At 40.6% G+C, this 21,589-nt stretch overlaps 1 protein-coding gene across 1 annotated transcript in view; it reads right to left on the reverse strand.

The window, feature by feature from the left end:
* The window catches only part of TMEM132C (transmembrane protein 132C), a gene marked incomplete at both ends in the record, with an annotated part of 221,134 nt that overhangs the window by 96,226 nt on the left and 103,319 nt on the right, over nucleotides 1-21,589 (reverse strand). Inside the window, one exon of the mRNA XM_082324781.1 lies at nucleotides 620-766. Within this exon, the coding sequence (XP_082180907.1) occupies nucleotides 620-766 (147 nt within the window). The remainder of the gene's footprint in view (nucleotides 1-619; nucleotides 767-21,589) is intronic.

Genomic DNA, 21,589 nt, shown 5'->3' on the forward strand with positions numbered 1-21,589 from the left:
GGCCAGTTCATACCAGTGCTCCCTGGAGTGCACTGCTCTGCTTCTGACAGTTAGCAGTGTATGGCTTAGCACAGGAACCTCTGGTTCTGGAAGAAGTAACTGTTTGCAAAAGGGGATTCTTCTGTATTACACACAAGACACTAAATACTGAAAGATTTGAATTATCCTGTACCAATGCTTGAAAGTTACAGCAGTTCACTGTGGAAGAATTCATTGCTTGCTTGATGAACCAACCACAGAGTCTGTGATATGTTCAGAGAAACAAGGTCAAAACTATCAAGCCAAAAAATTATGTTCAGTAAAAACCTTTAAAATTAAGGATATTCATATTCATGCCAAAATGACACACACACACACACACACCACCACCACCTCCCCGCAACGCAGGCCTATTTTATTCATTTTTTAATTTAAACTGATGAATTTTATTACCTGGAAACTGAGATGCCCTGTTATAGATCAGCAGATGGTACCGTAGTTAACATAAGTGTCTCCAGATTTCCAGGCTACAGGTTTAATAGCTATGAGTAGTGGTAATATGAGCCCTAAGTCTTTCAACCAATGAATGGTATCATGGATATAAATGAGTTTAATGTGCCGAGAATATGAGGTTTCATACCTGTTCCTTGAACTTGGTGCTATCCTCTGACAAATAACTGTTGTGGTTGAATGCTTTCCACCATTCCCCACCTCTTGTTTCATGTCCCACTGCTGGGGGTCACTTGTCTTTGCACTGAGAATGTTTACACCTTTCTTCACCTTTGCCCTGTTGGAAACAGCAATTGTAAAAAGTTTAACAAGAGAGTCATTCAGGACTTTGATCTTCCAAATGTAGCTCAAGCATGGAAATCTCAATATATCAGTTTTAAGCTAAGTATTAGATATGTTTCTAATCCACCAGTGAATAAGAGTGGTATCATGAATGCAGATCTAAGGCAACATATCACTTTTTTTGGACAGAACCAGCTGTGTGCCTTTATCCATTCTGCCAACAGCAGGCTGGAGTTATGATTAAGACTGAATCTGCAGGAAATCCTGCACTCAAGGTTCTTTTCTCTATTCTGGCAATAATTTCTCCCAAAGACAAATTTGTCCCAACACAGAAGACTCAGGAAGGTATTGTTCATCTGAGTATTTTTCTAAAATACTTATGCAACACAAAATGTTAGTTATTGAGCAGAAATCATCATTTCACAAGATGTCGATATCTTCTTGACATTTAATAGGACTCAGCACCTAAGTTCCTTGGAAAAACTGGTCTTTTTTTGTGTTTTTAGACACTAAAACACTTTAAAAATGTAGTCATGAATGATTGAGAGTACTTATCTTCTTGTTGCATTTTTTCAACAGTGAGACAAAACACAATTTAAGGCATTGAAAAATAAAACTTTTTTTTTCTCGGTATAAAAGCATAAGTGCTTAATCTTCTTATTTGTAACATGAAACACCACAGAGCTTCACAGATCACTGTCTGGCTCTAGTAAAACTAGCACAAATCTGATGCACCTCTAATGCCTTCAGTTGAATTACTCAGAAATGAAAACAGAAAATTTAAAGGGAGAATCAAATTTGTTACTGAAGGTTCTTTAAAGCTCTAAGTCCCATTAAGTTTTCCAGCATATTACAGTTCAAATAAATGAACAATAAATAAACATTTCATTGATAAGAAAACACCACCACCAATCTTGAAATCTGTATAAATCCATCAGTATGTTTTTGGTAGTACGCATTTTAGAAGATGTTTGAATGTACTTTAGGATACTGTTATTTAGGAACTGGAGAGAAGTAAAAACCGATCATTTAGATACTTGTTCAGCTGTTCCTTGAGATGGGCTCTGAAACAGCATAACATCAGTCAAAACGAGGTTCCTCATGTTTGGATTTTCAACACTTACAACTTTGTCAGCAGCTGCAAATTGCTCTTTCCACCACGTAGCCTGACATAGTCAATACCTAGGCTCCTGTTAATTAGGACGGACATTTTGTATGGCCAAGGTTAGTGGTAAAATACACTGCCAGAGGACGAAAGACCATGGCTACCATGCCATTTTGTTAATTAACTACAGAATGGGGCATTAAGTTGAGTGGTTTTCACATATGCCATTATATAAAGCCCATTAAAAAAAAATTCCATCCCAGTGTAAAGTAGGTTATGTTTAGTGAGAAAAATCAATGTTGTGATTGCACTTAGCACTGGAATTAGAGTATGAACACCCAGAAGATTGAACTTCCTAAATAAATATGCAGAAGCACAGTTTGCAACTCTCCCTCTAAAAAGGGCATAGAGTTTTATATAACAAGGTCAATGGATGAATCAGAATTAAGTCAGACAGTACTGAGCCCCATACATTTTTAAATGCAGTCTGTGCGCATATGCTACAAATGTTTTCACTTAAATTTTTATTTACTTAGTGTTTGAGTGCTAGCAAGGAAAAGTCTATTTAATTTCTTACCAAAGATTCGTTGACCTTGTTGTATGCTTCTGATTAAATATTAATTTTTTAAATCAATAGTGCCAACTTTGTACATAAAAATTCGCAAGTTATACTACCTCAATAAACCCTGAGACCGAGGACCTGTAGGCCAAATTTCTTGACAGTCTCCTGTATTTACCCACCTAATCTATGCAGTATATATACATTTACTGTGTTTACTTAAGGGAGGCAGGTACGGTGACAATAGACAGAGATGACAAACAGCTGTAGTACTCCAGGTTTCCATAGTGCGTGGTTCCCCACTCCAACTGGAAAATTCTCCCCTTTGCCATGTCTGCTTATTCACAAGTAGATGGTTGTCCTCACACAGAGGCTTTTCTGCACAGCTCTACAACCTGAAAGTATCCACCAGCCATAGCTGTCAGCTTGGACTTCCACCCAAAGTGGAGTCAAAATCTTCCTCTCCAACGTTCTAGACAATTATTGTATTTACTGTGGGTGTCACTAAATTGCCTCTGTTGCTTTGGCTACATGCTCTCCGTGGCAGCAGTAACTAAACCAAGGCCCCCAAGTCTGCTGCCCAGTAACAAAAATCACCCTTTCCTCCTTCTGGATCTAAACATGGACCCTGCTAGACAAGCCACCTACATATGCATGAAACCTATGGGCAGCAGCTCATTTATTTGAGTTTGATTGTCTACATACTGAAAGTTAAGCACAGCTTTTGATCTTTTGACAAAAGCAGACCTTGCAATGAAAAGATGAAAGAAAGACCATCATTAAGAACAGCACAGAATACCAGAGGTCAGCTTCAATCCCACACTGGATAGAGGACTCCATCTGAATGAGTTTTTGAAGCTTCATGAACACATGGTAGCCAGAACAGTGAAAGACTTTCTTGCTTGAACTTCTAAGGTTATTAATTCATAGCACAGGAAATCTCTGCCTCACCTTTGTCTCAAAATAACTGTCTCTCTTTAAATCTCTCAAATGGAGAATTAAAACATTTTGCTGGCATGCAGAACAAGCAGCATCTCAAAGACATTACAGAAAAAGTCTCCACCAGCTTACCTGGAAATTATTACGTTTTTTTTGTCAAGACCAAGTGAAAACATTTACTTACACAACCTCACAGCAAATGCACTTGTGTAAATGTGCAATTTCCAAGCAAATATTTCATTTCCAAATTGAAGCTTTTAGTTGTATACAAAGATTTCTGTTTAGCACCTTATCTTCCTAACATGTCAAACTTAGACATGATGCTTCTAATTAACACATTCTGATCAACTACAGATGAAAATCTAGCTGTTCCATTTCACTGTCCTCAAATTACAAGAAATCTGAGCAGTATTTAGACACAATACTGTACAGCTGATGAAGACAGTAACTGAAAGGCAATTGAATCAGCAACCGCCAGAGCTGAAGATGTGGACTTATTATTTCAGGAGCTCAAATTATAGTTTCCTATTTAAATTTAAATTTTAATCTTGCAGAACCACTACGGCCATGGAAGGATTCTGCCACTTGCAGCAGTGCTATAGAGAGGGCAGACTGCTGAGTACTCCACACAGTTCTTCACATGCTGTATGATTTTGCTGGTGTATGCTAATCCTAGAGAGCATCACCGCCCTTATTCCAAAGTCATCCTCAAAGCACAGACCCAAGCAGGGCTGCATCGCCTGGGTGCGCTGCGATACAGATAAGAAATCTACAGGTGAGGGAAGAATCTGAAGTTACAGGCAGGCTAACACCGCATGAAGCCGATGAGGAGCCCCTGGCTGTACAGGTCCCTAACTCCCTTTCGCCCGGCACTAACACCCAGCTGACTCACTGGCAAGCTAAGTTGGTAGCATTAATCAGTGGATGATTTAGCTTCCTGGACGGCTCACTGCGAGATCAGCTAAGCAACAGCGTCAGCGCCAGGGAAGTGCAGAAGCATGAAGCGAGGGGTGGAGAGGGAACCAGGGCAAAACTCTCAGCAGCAGCAGGTACCTCTTACGTGGGGTCAGTATTGTCAAACTGCACTCTAACAGAAAGTTTACACGGCAGCTTGGGTAGACAAGGCTGCACTAAAGAATAAAAAACTAAATCAATACTAAATTCCTATAATCAGTGAGCTTCATAATATCTGGAACAGTTTTCCAGACACTAACCCTTCTGGTTCCTGTTAGACTGTTTGTTTTCAGAGGGTTATACTTAGCTCTGCATCTTCTGTGCTCCTCATAAATGCCATGCTATTCTCGGCATGCCATACTTTGATCTGACAGCAGTCTGGTTTTAAATCAGTCACCACTGCTTTGTACAGACAGTCTCTTCAGCTCACATCTGTTGTCCAAGCTGCTGTGCCAGAAGACTTTTCTTTAGGAAGTATTCGAAACATAAATATTAGAGACAGATGCAGGTTCAGTCGAACCAGGGGGATCAGCTCACCTATAAGGTAGTCCCTGGGTCACACGAGCCAAGCGTGGCCATGCCATACGTCACCATGCTGGGCAAGGGAGAGGATGCTCATGCTAAATCCTCTGCATTTCCACACTTAAATCCTCGTCTGTTTGTATGTCAAGTTGGTGTTTCAACTTAACAAATACTGACCCCTTTTGGTCAGTCTTCTCTGAAGCCTCAGTGTTTCTTGTAACTCTGCTAATCCTCCCTTAGTTGCCCAGACTAGTAGAAGCCCTTGACGTTACTGACTGTAAAGGTCACATTGTAAGAAATTATTTTACTGTATCTCCCAAAGCCCCGGGAGCCTCTGCTGGTGGCCTGTTTCTGGGCTGCACTTTACAGTAAGTCTCTAACCTTCCCAAGTTCTGCCAAAAAAATTTCAACTTCTTCCTGCCGTGATTTAAGTTCACTGCTTTCCTTCTTTGTTCCCAGAGTAAATCAGAAGATTAAAGCCAGCTGCAGGAACCCATAAAACCCAGGCAGGAGACTAACCACAGCAATTAAGCAAGATTTGTTTTATTAAGTAAATCTTTTTCCTTTCATCTTTCTATGTGAAATGCGTTGCTAGATCTCACCGCAGCTCTGAACGAACAGGACAGACATCTGCCTGGCAAAACAATATTCATTAAAAGCCTCGTTGCCGGCCTTAGTTGAGAAGCCAAAAGCAGAACAGAAGAATATGACCTGGTTAGCCGTGTCGACCTTTCAAATATGCTCCTTTAATTTGCAAAATACATGGACAGAGTAAGCGTGATTAAGCGGCAACGGCTCTGCTTAGGGAATATGGGGGATCAGGTATCGGCTCCAGGCTTCCTGCACGGCTCCGCACAAGCCACAGGAGCCCTGTTTGCCTCCATCCCACCCTAGCAAGCAGATTTCCACGTGTACTTCATGTAGCCACCTCTTTGCTATACAGGTTTTCATTTACAAGCCACATGAACAGGTAAGCAGCAAAAGAAACCCCCACCTCAACTGGGGAATTAAGGTACTAAATTTATTAGGTAATAAATTACTGCTAATAGTAGTATTTCAGATTTGGTTCCCATTAAGAAGGCTAGTCCAAAGGCCCCTCCATGCAAGAGTTTTGTTTTCTTTGATTTCTAGATTTACAACATGGGCTAATCATTAGTAAAAGCACTAGTAAAATGCTCCTCAGAGCATCCTTTCTCCTTCGGGCACTGTCTTTCTCATGGAGTATCCAGAAAAGGCCTTCAGGAAACAGCTTTTGTAAAAAAAGGTAAACACCCTTTAAAATGTCAAAACAGCTAATCTCTAGGCATTTAGTCCTTGCTCTTCAGTCCTTCCCCTTCTTAGAATGCTGGTCTATTTGAAACAACTTCGAAAAAAATGTCATATCAAAACAAAAAATATTGAAATATTTTACTTTGAAAATGCAGTAATCAAATCCTGAAGAATCTCCAAACCAGAATGCTTAAGCTTCTTGAATATAGGTGTAATTCTGCGAGCAGATGAGACAAATTTCAGTATTTCTGAAACCTCCTCTGTCAGCTGAATTGGCCTAAATTCAGCTTCCCCAAAACTGCATATTTTGGTGACTTCACTGTCCATCAAAATTATATAAATTCCTTCCATTGCCAGTGAGCAATCCTGGGATTCAAAATTGCTCAGGGGCTCTTCTTTTGTAGTGTTTCTTACATAACTAAAATTCCCTGAGACACTAGGAAAATCAGCTGTCTTTTATTTCAATGGGAATAGGTGCTCCATGCCCCTTAGGAAGCTTTGAAGAGCTCAGCTGCAAGGCACGAGGTGGATGCTGTCAGCTGTATTTTTTTTTTCCTCCCCAAAAAAGAAATCAAATGTGCTTTCGGATGTTCCAGTCACAGAGTTCGTTGGTTTGGGCTGATTTCTGTGGCTAACTCTTTGTTAGCATTACCAGTCCTCTTGAGGTGTCCAGTATCCCATTATTTATTTTAAAAGAAAAGGAAAAAGAGACACTTTCTGTGAAGCTTCGGTACCACTACTCAAGTCACAGAGACAGTCGTTTAACCTGCTTTCTCCAGCAATGAATGTTAGGAGCACTAGTTAAAAGATTGGGGGGGGCGGGGGGAATAAATAAATAAATAAATAAAAGCAGGAGGGAACTACACAACACAGAGAATCTGGATTTGTCTCCCAAGCTGAGAGGAAATCCAATCTGAATTTACAACCTGCTAACATTCTGCCTCTAGCAAAGATAAACACTGTAAACTCCTGAGGTTCACAGAAGCTGTCACGGAGCTGCTACTGCATTTAACTCCAGCTCATCCTGCTTTCAGAGAAACAATCACATTTCAGCCCAGATATTACTGAGGGGTTCTCAAATCCACTGGTCGGGTGGAGTATTTAAACCTGAAGCAGGCTCACAGGTGCTCAAAACATAAGGGAGCTCTTGCAATGGCTAGCAGAAGCTCTACTGGCCCTCTGCCTTGAGTAATTGCATTTATGGGGCCACTTAGGTGGCAAAACCACTGTTATCAAGCTCAAATTATCAGAGCAGCAACAAGACATGAGACAAGATGGTCCAAGGTAGAAGAAAGCCAAACCATGCACGAAATAACTTCAGTTCAGCTTATACATTCCTTTTCTTAACTCCCCAATCCATAGCTTCAAGAAGTTCTTTGGACGTAGCAGTTGTCACCAACTCGCACAATTTTACACTAAGTATTGCAGGGTTTAGATTTTTTTTTTTTTTTTTAAGCCTCAGCACTCAGAGTCATTTGGAACAAATCCTCACAGCTATTAAGAAATGGGGAAGAGTGAAAACTAAAAGCAGAATAATAAGTGTTTTCAACAAGAACCCCATATTTGTTCTTTTTGTAATCCTTAATATTTTTGTAACACTTGAGGTTGGCATTCCAAAATACAAAAATCCGTTCCCATTAGGAAGGATGGAGATCCCTTTGTGATAAGCACTGTCCAGGTATGGTGCAGAAAGATCTCCTTCTCCTCTGACTTTACAATATATGTATTAATCAGCAAATGGGAACATATAATTTGGGAGCACAAAAACACAAGGGAAAAGACTGCTCTTTTCAATCCCCTTTTCATTGCCCTTTACCTGTTAACGCATGGAATGAGCAAAAAACCTGGGTTCACAAGAAATGCACGGGAAGCTAATACTGAGAAGACCAAAGTCTTAGAGTGCCTGAGAGGTGTTTGCAGCAGTGCTTTAAAGCTGTCGTACTCCTCATACTAAGCATTTTAGATGCTTAACCTTAACTGACTAGGGGACAGTCTGAGTTTGCAGTTTTCTTGGGACTTATTCATCCTTTCCATTTCCTTAAAGAGTGAATGAGTAGAAAGGCTCTTTTATCCTTTGAAACTCAACATAACCAATGGGTACAAGTCAAAGATCCATCTTATGGACTCTGCAAGGAAGTGAAAGAAGCTGATGCATAATCACATCTAGGTAAAGTCCCTGAAAAGTCTTTGCCACAGCATCAGGATCTGAGTGAACACTCATTTATAAAGAGTTGTTATTCCTTATACGAGAAAACATTGGACATCATGGCGTCTACTCTGCTGTCTGTTGAAAAATGAGTTGGAATAAGCATCTGCCTGACACCAACACATGCTTGCAGAGAGAGAGACAGCAATGGGTGTTGAGTAAACAAAAACCTACCAGGGTGAATCCAGAGTGCAGACTGAGCTGCACATGCTAAACACAAGCTCATTGCCTCCTCCGATCTATTTTATAGAACCAGACACGCTTTTTAGGTATGTAAATGCTTAGAGATTATATTCCCTACTATGTGCAGTTTCTATTATTACAAAAAGATCTCTAAGCTACATATTTGTGACACAGCCCCAGCTGGCAGAGCAATAGCAGTGCCGAGGAAAATACTTACTGTTTGCAGTGGTTATTAGGATTATTACTTAGACCCCAAGTGACTTTCTGAAGTAATCTTCCCGTGCAGTCCCTTTGTGTTTTTAATCCCATCCGCACTCCCCATTCAGCAGCTGTTATGAATACAATTTTGCCATCAGCCGTGCAGCTATGAGGGTTGTGTTTCCTCTTCCCTTACAGAAATACAATATTGCTGAGATCAGCTGCTGGAAAGAGGAAGGGACAGGTATCCTTAAACCATCAGGAAAGAAAGGAGCTGTTCAGTCAAAGAATTGTTTCAAATGTTATGTACTCTACTAGGTATTTGTAAAAACGATGAAAGAAAAGACCATCAGATGGTTCATTCCCAAGATGCAGCACTGGCTCCTTTGTACTCTAATTAGTCTAACCTAAGTTGACTCAAGGATGGAGGATTTTACCATTGCCCTGGACAGAACTCCCTCCAGACAGCAGGGAGTTTGCTGACTCTGCAGGTGCTATAACAACGTGTGCTTCCACCCGTTTAGTCCTGCCTCCTCTCCCTCTCTTTGAAGTACCAGGCAGCACCAACCAGGGGCAAACTTTTGGCACTGGTAAGTGCCAAAACTGCCATCGACAAAGTGGAAAGACTGCTAAGAAAGAGAACTGTAGAATAAAACAAGAATTACGGCAACATGTTTCCTTTATATTCCTCGTACCATGACTCCAATATTTGGTAATGGTTCTTGCTTTGCCCATCATAATCCTCACACTTGCATATAGTCACTTTAAGGCACATTAACAATGCTGCTATTCTTGACTTTGTTTCAGAACAAGCACACCTTGTGTTGTAATCCTCATGCAAGAGTGTTATAGAAATGCTACAAAGATGGTCTAGGGGGATACAGCAGACAGAACTGCTAGCTTTTATGTTTGAATTGAGTCTTAATCTGGTAAATGCTGGCAGTGATCTGTACTACAGCCTCCAAATTGGGTTCTTTCATGCTTTAAGTTTACCCAGCAACAGCACAAACCCTTGTGCCCTGAGGCAGTTGCTGGTAGTTTGTGTATTTAGGTACAGATCTGAAGCCCCTGAGACCACAATAAGTCAGCAAAAGTACTCCTGCTGACCTCAAGGGCCTTGGATCAGAAGCACCCACGGGTTTCCGTGGGGCCAGCACCTGGCCTGCCAGAGCCAGTGGGCACTGTCGGCAGGCAGAGCATGTGATGGATGCTCATGTGGCTCAGGAGCGAGAAAGTAACGCTAATAAATTACGGATGGGATGTGGCTCAGGGAGGTCAACTAAGGTAGAAAACTACTCTCATCTTCCTGCAGATTCTTTTGTAATTTAAACCAATAGTCTTCTTTTTTTCCAGAAGTGACTGAATAGAGAGACAGACATAATTTTCTAATCATTAAGAAATACTTCAAAACCTGGTGGGTTTTACCTTGCACGTGCATGTATACACTTGTCCACAGATACACACACAGAGTATTTCATACACAAAGTTTTCTTGTTTCTCTCCACTTCATCTTTTCCACATCTGTCCCTCCACATCTACTTTCTCTTGTCTTTGTATACCTCTACATCTCCTCTTATAAGACTCCTTTTTCACTTCTCTCGCATTTATTTTCACCTTCCTCTTTCATTTAGAAATTTGACTAAACCAGCCAAGTCACCAGTGAGTTACGGTTCAAATTCCAACCCACCCATCCCTGCTCTCCTTCAGCTGCATGGAAAGGGCACGCTGAATCCAGTCCTAGATCTTCAGCTTATTTGTCTGACCTCCGTTTGCAGTTGTGTCACATCACAGTGCAAAGGGATTTATTTTATTTTATATTGTTCTCCAAAAGAAATGTAATGCCAAAAAAAAAAATGATACCGTTGTTTTCAAAAAGCATGGACTCATGGCCAATTCACTGAGGCTGCCAGATGATAAAAACACAGACAGTGAGGGGTCCTCTTTAGACTGGGAAGTTTTCATGTCCAAAAGCTAAGGTAAATGAAAAATTTCTCTCAACTCCTACACAATATCTTAGTGGAGAAACTATGGCTCCACCTCCTGACTACGCCTGCTGTCCCTCCTAATCAGTCACCTGCTCCTCTTCGAGAAGACCCCCTGTTTCTGGCTTTGGGATACACTGTCAGAGAGCTGACTTGTCTTGGCTGGATCTAAACAGCCTTGACTAATGTATCCCAACAAAGGCAGGCCCTTAAAGTCTTTCCACATTAGGTAAGTGGTGTCCAATTCCTGTTACAGAAAACCAGGAATAAATATCGACTGTAAGAGAAAAGAGCCTGTCCAGCTGTAGGATTGTTACACTAAAGGATTAGGTACAAGAGCTCAGGCAGCAATTCACTTGCAAGTTGCTTTCCCTTTTGTATGTTTGGGTTGTCTTACTCCAGGCTCAAGTATCTAATTGTAACAGCAATTACTGCTGCAGAGCATCTCAGCCAACTCTGCCTTCTCTGCCCACAGAGGGCTGTCAAAGCCATCTTTAATACAAATTACAGACTATCAAAGAAAGGGCTTTTCCTATAGAAACTCACCAGCAAGAAAGAAAGGGAGTAAGAACTGCAATCAAAATAAAAGCATGACTTGACACTTTTTTATACAAGGCACCGTTTGCCCTTTTCAAAAGGCTGAAAAGTTTTTGCATGGAGACAGGGTTGCCTTAGGAGTGAGCGCGCAGATGTCTGTGCATTAGACACCACAAGCCTTCTGTTTATTGCTGTACAGTTACAGGACCAGGTTTTACACCTTTAATTTGCCAGGCCCATTTAGGTCACCAATATTATCTCAACACCCATTCTTGGACATGCCCAAGGGCAACAGTTCCCTTGGGCTATCATCAGCCATGCCAGGAGGACCTTTTAAGGACTTTTTTTTTTTTCCTGAGGCTGAGCCTGCACTCGAGGACAACTGTGGACTCTTGAAGCCATAATGAACAAGGTGAAGTCTTGAGAGGTCAACAAACTGCTGAGCTCCTTCGACATATTGCAGGAATCAGCGGGAAGATTCTGGGATGCATCAAAAGAAAACCAGCTGTCGGTGAAAGCCAGGGGCAACAGCTTGTTCCCGGATGCAGATATTAAGGTCATGATAAAACAAGAAAAAACACCCACAAGATAAAATAGATCAGTACATTTGTAACTCTCATTGTGTTTATTCCTTCTCTTTGTGAGGATTACAAATCAGCATAAATCACACTCTCTTTATCATCTCCCGGGGAGTCTTTTTTTTCCCCTCGATGACTCTCCCCAAAAGTCATTTCAATTCATCCAACTGCAGCCAGCTACTAACTGCAGGGATGAAAATCATTTTGTTTCAGCTTGATGCAGCAGAAAAGCACTAGACCTAAATAGCACATGACAGGGCAGAACACAAGCACCTGATTTAGGGTTGCACAGGCTTCAGCAGCAACAAAGGATTTGCTTTCTGAAAATGCTGAAGCAGCTACTCCCAACACTGTCTGTATCAAACCAATAACATCCAAAATGAAACGCTGGGTAAACAAGCGCATGCATGGATAGGTGAACACACACAGAGCATCCCCTGCAGTCAGACCTGAAGTGCTGCTACACAACCTCGATCGTGCCCCTCTTAAGTTCTCCAGCCTAAGAATGCAATTTCTGTTTATAGTTAAAGCCATCTCCAGAGACAAGAATCTTAGGCTGTGTAGATAAGGTTGGAAATGTCATGAGTACATTATAATGGTTCAAACAGCAGTCGCTGAACAAAAAGACCACTAATATATTGCATTATACATCCTCCCCCTGCTCCCTTCTAGTTTGGGGGCACCTAATTCATAACTTTCAGATGTTCAGGACTAGCAAAGTTGCTGCACATTCTCTTTTGGGGCCAAAGACCAAAGAAAAGCAGTGTGGGCTTGCAGTGATCCTCTGCTCCATTTCTATGCTATTCTGCAGAGTACTTCCAGACATAGGTGAGAAAAACTTGGTCTACAGGCCTCGTCTTGGTGTAGTAACAACGAGCCTGTCATTGTGAGGGATGTTTTAGCACTGGCCCCTATCTACCGGAAAGCTGACAAGGCTGCTCAGCAGCCACGGAGGCTGGTGTTACTGGACTTGCACATTACATATGCCAGTCTATTCAATGCCTTAGCGAACCTCTGCCTGTCTCCTAAGCCACTCACTTCCTTATTTGAAAGGCCTTAGATAAAACCACTAAGAGTTATGGGGTATGCAACAACCAAGGATATAGAGAAATGACAAGTACAAAGAGAGGGATATGAATAATATACAGAAGCCGCCATTATTCTGTGTACTGAGGGACAGTGTTTCTGCTCCTTACAAAAGGAAGGATTTATCTTCCCCTGATCAGAGGTGACAAAGCTAGAATGTTAATGCCAGAAAAACACAGGGAGGGCAGGAAGAAGGCTGCTAGCAATTTCACTTTGATTTCATCAGCCGATCATGCAATTATACATTTATTTTTTCGTGAGCAGCAGACGCTTTCACACTTGGAGTATCCCAGGGGACAGACAAATTACCAAGTCTCACAGATCTTTCTACAAAATTCCACATATATTTCAGTCAAGTAAGACATCGATGTTCTCGATCTCCTGTCCTTTAGGCCTGACACGGCTCATGTTACCGACTTCAAAGGGGACAAGACTGGTCATCAGGTACTAAATCTTCTTTCAGTGACAGAAGTTTCATGCAGACATAATTCAGGACCAGCTCTGATTCTGCCTTGCTGTGGATGATAATCAGGTCAGGCCTTTAGCACCTAAGCTCCCTTAAAATTATAGTACCTTCTCTCCACCTACTCCCCCGCTCCAGTCCGTGTGTCTGCATGAACTTGCAGCTGGGGATGCTTATTAGCTCTCAGCAATGTCTACTATGTCAGAAAACATCACATAAATGCAATTGTAATAATTCTACACCGAAGCTAGCTCATATACACCCACTATATGGTCTGCTTTAATGCTCACAGTGCTGAGTTTAATGTAAATGCAACCATGTTAATGTAAGCATACTTCCAGCAAACACAGAGATGATAAAGCAACCCAAATGAGACCAGAGATTGGATTGTAGCATTATTATTAGTAGAAACAGGAGCCTCAAGAGAGAAGCTAGAAGCTCTGCTATGCTGTCATACTAACACATTATTAGAGACTTTATACCCCAAAAGGGTTAAAGGGAAAAGGAAGGGAAAAACTTACACCATAAATTGCTGGAAGAGCCCTGATTTTGTTTGGACCAAAGTACTTAAGGTCCAGGTATTACCTACTTGCATATGGAGCTGGAAATTCATCACAGTCCCATAGACCTGTTTTTTGTTTCCCATTGGCAGGGAAAGTGGGTGCTAATTCTCAGCATGAAGAACCCCTGGGCTGAATAAATATTAACAGCACAGTTGCGTTATATGGAGAAAAGCTGCTATGCAGTTAATATGCAAAAAGTGTCCCAGCCTTGCAATAAACGAATATTTCCATGTTGTAATGCTGAACTATCCACAATAGTATGCCAGTCCACAAGATCGGTTGTGACTTCATTTTATGTCATATGCTAGTAGGCCATTTTCTGTCTTTTTATGATATTTTAAGGTCATCATTTCAGCATATAAAAAGTAGCAAAAGAAAATGAGACAGACTATTTCAAATGTTTAAATATTGTTACTGAAAAGTAGTAGTGGAAAGTATCCGAAAAATCTCTCAAAATTAACACTGAATTAAGTATTTAAGTCGGGTATGTAAGCTTAGGACATGCTCCCTAGCACCAAGTAGATCTATCTGTGATACAGGGCTGGACTGCAGGATTGGCTTCGTCATCAGCCAGCTGAAACACAGCTGCTAAGTATGCTTTTAGTTGTCATCTAATTTAGTCTTTCACTACCAACCTGCTCTCTCAATCCAATTTTACTAATTTTTAAGAACCTTTGCCCTCCTAATCCTATTATATTGGTGATTTTAAAAAAGATTTTCCTGCAAGTGATTCAGAAAACAAACACTACCCCTGCCACCTGCTTCTATTCCTTCTTCCCCCCTCAAAATGATGACTTTCCACACTCATCCCTGAAAACTCTTCAGTACTTTGGAATTTCTTTGGAAATAGATGCTTATTTTTGCCTTTTTGTGCAGCCCTTCTAGCTGGAATTTCCCAGCCTCTGTTTGCAAGGGTGGCATTTGGAAGACCAATGACCTATTTTTTATTTTTTATTTATACCTCTGCTATTCACCAAGCTTAAGGCCCAGGATGAATGCATCCTCCCCAGTGCATGCCGGATCCTCTATTGGCTAATGACATTTGTCCAAAGCCTCTGGTAAAAACAAGGACTGCGAGCTGCGCTGCAGTAATACCAAGGGTAATGCGAGGTTCACAAAGGCAATAAATCCATCATGTGAATGGTAGTGGGGAGATTTACTTTTTAGTGATAAGGCAAAGAGTTGAGAACTGGGAGGTTATGAAATCATTACTGGATGGGAGAGGGGTTTAAAAGAACAGAATTGTTGTATTTATACATTTGTAGTAAAACTTTTACAAATGGAGTTGAATGAGGGAAGAAAAGCAGGGAAATAGTCTTTTTATTCCCTTAGCTGAATATTTGTAGTATATTTTAATTATTAGGATTTGTCCTCTAAATACATGTTAAATGAGGCTTCATAGCAGCCGTAAATAACGTGAACCTTACTAAAATATGAAGTTACCTTGCAGAGGCGGAATGAAGCATGTGAGCTGACTTGTGCCTTCTTTATTGTGATTTCCATATGAGAATGAAAAGGCTGCTTTCACAGACAAGGCTGAGGCCTACGGGCACACAGTCTGAAAAATAACACCACCTTTTCATTTGTAATCTGAACAAATTTCATGTAGAAGCTATTGATGGAAAATGAACTTAGAACCTCACATTTCTATTTTTTCCAGGGTAGAACTGCACTTTAAGTCACAGGCTTCATTAATGGAATAAGTGCATTTGTCTCTTGCAGGCCTGAAAAATAAAGCACTGAGAGTAACATATGGAATATGCCTTGGGCGAGAGATTTTCTTCTGGTATTGCTGTTTTTCTACTAAAATTGAAGTCATGGCATGAGTCCACATGTTCCCATAAAGTGTTTCACAGGGTGTGGCCTAAAATAAAGGCACCCAAAAACCACAGACATTTTTTATAATATTGCTAATCTGAACTGTTCAAAACACAATGATCTGGGATCCCTAAACTCATGAGATGTGGAGTCCTTATGATTTCTTTCCAAGTTCTCCACTTTTGAGTCTGTCCTTTCAAGTCAAATTCTTGGGGAAATTACACTGAGTTTCCTCTGTAAATATGAGGGCTCAAAAGTTCATTTTATAATGAGAAGTTGCAATCTTCCTGCCATCCCACAACTGCAGCAGGGGATGCTCCTACAAAAATAATCACCAAGATTGAAATTCTGAAGGAAATTGTGACAGTTAGCAACATCGATGTTAAAAAGCATGGCAGGTGCAAACTTACAGTTCTACAAGTTCAACTGAGCTTGTCTCCAGGCGAGTTAAATAACTGTGAGTGGGTGTCACACTGGTTCCTTGGCTATTATCACTGCACAGACAGACAACCTAGACACACGTGTCTTAGAGAGCCTGTATCGATTTAAAGGTTCCCACTAGTACATCTTAGGCCTTTGAACCTCCCTGCTCTAAGATTCAAAGATACAGAGCTATCAGTATCTCTTCCGCTTTAGGCAGTTCTCTGCCTTAATTTCCCCACGTTCCTATAGGTAGAGTTTCACTACCTGAGCTCAGAGCTGTGTTGCAGTCTTTCAGTCAGTATTAGCAAAGAGCTTTAGGGCAGAGGAGTGATAAGCATTGTAAGTACAAGGACTACAGAAGAGCCTCAGGCACTGAGATTACCTTTACTTTTGAACATCTTTGATGCAAGGTCCTGGACAAGCAACACGGCTGTGTTATGCTCAGTAAAATTTTATGTTCTTCGTTCTCATCCTAGTACCTAGCTAAGCCTAAAACTGAACAACCTCTCAGGAAAGGTTATTCCAGTGAGAAGGTCCATGACGCTCAAGAGGGCTTCTCCTCTTGAAAACAGGGGTGCAACAGGTCTGCCTGGTTAAGAAATGCCCAAGCAAACAGTTTAACTTCCACTGAGTCTGTTTTGATTTCAAACTCACAGTGTCAACAGTTCCAAAGGAAAGTGCTTTCTGGTTTCTTGTTTCACACTTACAGAGTGGCTGATTGAAAACCTAGGCATGAAGAGAACTGGGAGTCTGAAATGCTGTAGAACAGGAATGTTTTTCAACAAACAGCCTGATACAACATCGAACCACTTAGAACTGCAGTATACATCACCATCTCTTTTTCTAGCTCTTCACTTACACACAGTGATCCACAGGCCCTAGACATACTGCCTCTCTATTTTTCCCCACAAAAATGAAGAAGAAATCAAATGGATACCTTTCCAGCTTCACTGTTCATTGGGAATCAGTTATCACATGAAACAAACTTAAGTGGAGCTATTTCTTCCAAGCCAATGAGTTAACAGTTTATGTTTTGGTTTAATAAGATGGGGTAAGAACCATAACCTGAATAGCAACCAAGGGAAGAACCCTAGAGCATCTTTTGCATGTGTTGAACAGAGCCATAGTGCCTAGGTTATTCCTAGGTACAGTGTTGCATTGATATATGACTTCAGTTTTCAAGGTCTGAAAACCTGCATAAAAATGTACTGAGGACAGACAGCAAGGGCTAGAGTAGCAAAAATCCTCCACTCCAAAGTAAGCAGAAAAGACAGGGTTTTGGAACTGTTCAGCCCCCCAGGAGACAAAGAAAGGTTTCATGAAGAAACAACAGATATACTACACTGTCATATTTACGAGTTAAGAGAATCCCATCTAGCACCAGTAAAGTCCATGCATTACCTAACATCGAGAAAGAATACTTGTCTGTGCCGATGCATAACCTGTAAGAGAACAACTTAATCAACTAATGAGTGAAAAAGCTGGGCTGGAGGTTTCACTCTTCAAGGTTTCAAAACTCCTAGTTCTAATAACATACAGAAAAGGCTTTTTTTGCCTTCTTTTCACTGGTTCTAATAAAATACAGAAAAGTTATTCCCTGCCACCCCCTACCCCCCAGACCCCCCCTTCTTTTACTGTTAGCATCAGATTCCTCAAGAAATATCTAGCATGGAACCTGTTTGATGATTCTCATATACTACTAAGCATCAGGAACTTGTGTTTATACCCTATGTGTATGTGGTATATGTGGTACCTTACGTAGAATAGTTAGCATCAGCAAACATGTCTTGTGAACTGCAACGTATAAAAAAATTCTATTCTATAAATGTTTTGGCAGCAAAAAGTGTTTTGCATAAACTCCAGATTCCATGGGTACCTATCACTATGCGAAAGGACATGTGCAGTTCTTCTGAATCTGAAGCAGAAATATGATTAATTAAACAGAGGAGACAATGAACAACAAAATTTAACAAGCCAAGTTGTGATTAATGTCCTGTTCCCTTCCGAGAATTTAGGTAATGAATCTGATTTTACACTTCATGTTTTCAACAATGTCTGCAGAGATAAAGTAATGGAATGTCCATTACCCTGGCTTAAGATTGACATATTCTCATAAAATGCCTTGTGATTGTATAAATAGCATCGAACAAGGAAAAAATCAAGATCATATAGCAGGTATAAAATGTCCATAGACACCTCATTTTTTCTATTCAGCAGGAAGCAGCAATGCAAGCAGAGAACTGGAGGGTATATTAAGAGGCATTTGTGCATTTCAGCATTTCTGTCTTACCTGACGGTGCTTGATAAATCCAATGCATACAAATAAAAAGTACGGGCGATCCTTGGTTCTGATGCTGATTTTTCATTGCTAAGGTTCTAATTCAAATACGGTCCATATTAATATTATTTATAGATTGTTATCAAAGATGTAGCACTTGCAGGGAAGAAAAGCATTTTTGTTTATGATCCAAGCCACGCTAGCACTGTTTTGTAGAGGGCAGGCAGCTCAAAAAGGTTGAATAACTTACCCAAGGTCACACACTGACTAAATTGAAAATAAAGGAACAGAACACGTAACACCTGATTTCCTTTCACATGCTGTCTTGTACACCATGAAATCTAATGTTATCAAGTGACTGGTTTGTATATTTGAGTTGGGAGTCTGTCCACTTACAGCAGGAAATATCTCCTGTTTATTGGACTCTCCAAGCAAAGGCCAAAGAGCAAATAAATGACAGAGTTGAAGCAAGACCACTCCACTTCAGCTATGAAATGCCTGGGTGAGATACTATTGCTAAAACTTAAAGCTTTCCTTCATCGTACTCCACAGCCATATAAACAGATAAAGGATTCCAGGTCAGAGGCATTTCCCAAACCAGTTGTGCAATCCCAGACACAAACAAATAGTGAAAGCTAAGCCTTCTGATAGCTCTATCAGTCCAGAATGTTTACCTATTTTTTTGGGTACAACTGATACTGACATGGTCATTTTCTCTCTTACTCTGCAAGTTACTCAATTTATGAAACTGCCAGTCCTTCGTGACACCCACAGCAACTTTTATAACGTGGCGATCAAATTTTTTTAGCATGTCAACATCAAATATTTTGTGAATGTAGTTGGATGATGTGGCGTTTCCAAAAAAGCTTTAGAAATTGTGCAATCATTTCCCCTCCCCATTTCAGGATGGGATAAGCTTAATGAATGGCACAGAATTGCACTAAAATAAGCCTAGCTTGTTTCTGATGAGCCTTTAACTCACCTTGAGTGAAATTCACTCCCTTACGCACCACCAGCCTGAAGCCTATCACTAAGTCTTCAAAACAGGATTAGGGGATTTAAGTAGCACAGAAGCTTTGCATTTTCCATCTAGTTTCTTAATGAATTTTTGCATTAATGGAAGCGAGCATTACAGCCAAGCATACAAGCTTCTCAACAGCGCTGTTGAGCAGACAGTTCCAACCACAGAGAATGCATGACCTCCCCAATGTTGAGCAGCAAAATGTTGTTTGCTTTTGTGCTGAGACAGGATTTGAACTCGGATGCACAGAAGTCAAAACTAAGTGATGAATTTTTCTTACCTTTTCATTATTATAAGGGATTTTCTAGCTTGCTAGTTTTGAGTTAGTACTCAAAGCCAATCTTTAATAGCTTACTGCATACTATCCTTTAAACAGATCTAACTTAGAAGCAGTTCTTGACAGTCTTAGCAACCCAGATCACATAAAGAAGGGTATTTAAGAGAGAAAAATGAATGGCCCACATTAATTAGCAGCTATTTACTCCCTTTAATAAGCAAACACAAAAATGAAAACTGGAAGTCACCCCATCATCACAAGCCATGTTAATCTCGGATATCCTGCTACACAGAAGTTTACAAACTAGATTTCTTGGCACTTTATGCATGCATGTAGGCAGACTTTTATCTAAGGATCTGAACACGGCGTACAAGCATTAACTAATTAGATTTCTTGCAACTACTATAATATCAAAAGCACTTAGAAGAGAGATAAAGGTAGGGTTAAACCGCAAAACCAGGTCTCATGAGACCTGTGTATCAAATAGAGCTCTACCACAGGCAGCCCGCACAACCGCTGGGCTTTTCCTATGTATCAGCTCCACCACAGCATTTTTTCCAGCTCTCATAGGTAGGTTTCTTGTTCTGTAGTATTATATGCCCAGAGGCACCAGTCACAATCAAAACACTCGACAAACTGGTAGGAGGAGAGATCTCTACCCACACGTTAAGGTGACAAGTCCAAAAGACACAGTGCTGCACCGTGCCCAGAGAGATGAACTGCTTTGTCTGACTTGCCCAAGTCTGGAGGAGAGCTGCAAACTGAACCCCTATTTCCTATGTCTTTACCTGGCAACATCAGAAAGTCCAGAATGCCTTGGATTTGCCACACGTACACAAATTACCCGTGCAGTACATCCTAAGTCTAGTACAAACATGTCTGTTGCTGTGTATGCATGATGTAAAATCTGCACACACAGAGTAACTGTTTATCTAGGGTACATGAAAAGCTATTAAGAAGCACCTTTGATCATTCACACAATTAAATCTCCTAGATGGCTGCTTAACAGTTGGATGGGAGTAGAGTACCAAAGAAAGTAGTAGGTACACGGAAACCTGTAAAGACAGTAGCTTTCCACTCCTGACTAGTAGAAATGAATTGTACATCTAATCCCTTAAGTGCAGTATCAGCTTATTATCATTATTTCAGAGTTGCAAATTGTTAGGGAATATTCTTTTAGGAGCCAAAATGTAAGTACAAACTAGTCTCACTAATTTGCAATTCACTAAAGAGGAGATGTCAAAAAAGAAGGAGTGAAGGAAAGGGACAGCTAGGAATGGAACGAGGCTGTCCTAGTTCTCCTCTTTAACTTCACGGAATGTTTGAGAAGAAAAAATAATAAATGCAATCTGAGCATAAGGAGATCTAGTCTTCAAACCAGACAGGCCTGCCTCTCATTAGAGTTCCTGGGAGATGTAAGTAAGCAGAACCAGACCCTATGAAAAAGTAGGGATATAAAATCCCAGATCACTTCAGAGAGGCAATAAAAACAATACAGAAAATTTATAACAATCCGGTGTAATTGTTCAAAGGTAAGTGCTTCATGGACTCTTATGAGGCGTGTAAAGATTTTTCAGCTGATAAAAAAGGTACACCATTTTTAAGATGGGATAATTTAAAGCACTTCAGCACAGCTTTGCAGGAAAATAGGATACTGATGACTACGTTGGTTGATGACCTGCTAATGTAAATTTAAAGAGAAACTGCTCTTGCTAATAAGATATTATTGTATTTATTTTTTCACAAAGCATTTTTAAACAGAAAATCCCTTCAATCCCTTTAAAATTCAAAAGTTAAATGCTAGAAAAGAAGTTTGGAGGCTCTAGACTGACAGCTTGCTTTGGCTGGGTGCAAGAA

This window comes from Platalea leucorodia, assembly GCF_965183815.1.
Source record: "Platalea leucorodia genome assembly, chromosome: 12".
NCBI classification, from domain to species: domain Eukaryota; kingdom Metazoa; phylum Chordata; class Aves; order Pelecaniformes; family Threskiornithidae; genus Platalea; species Platalea leucorodia.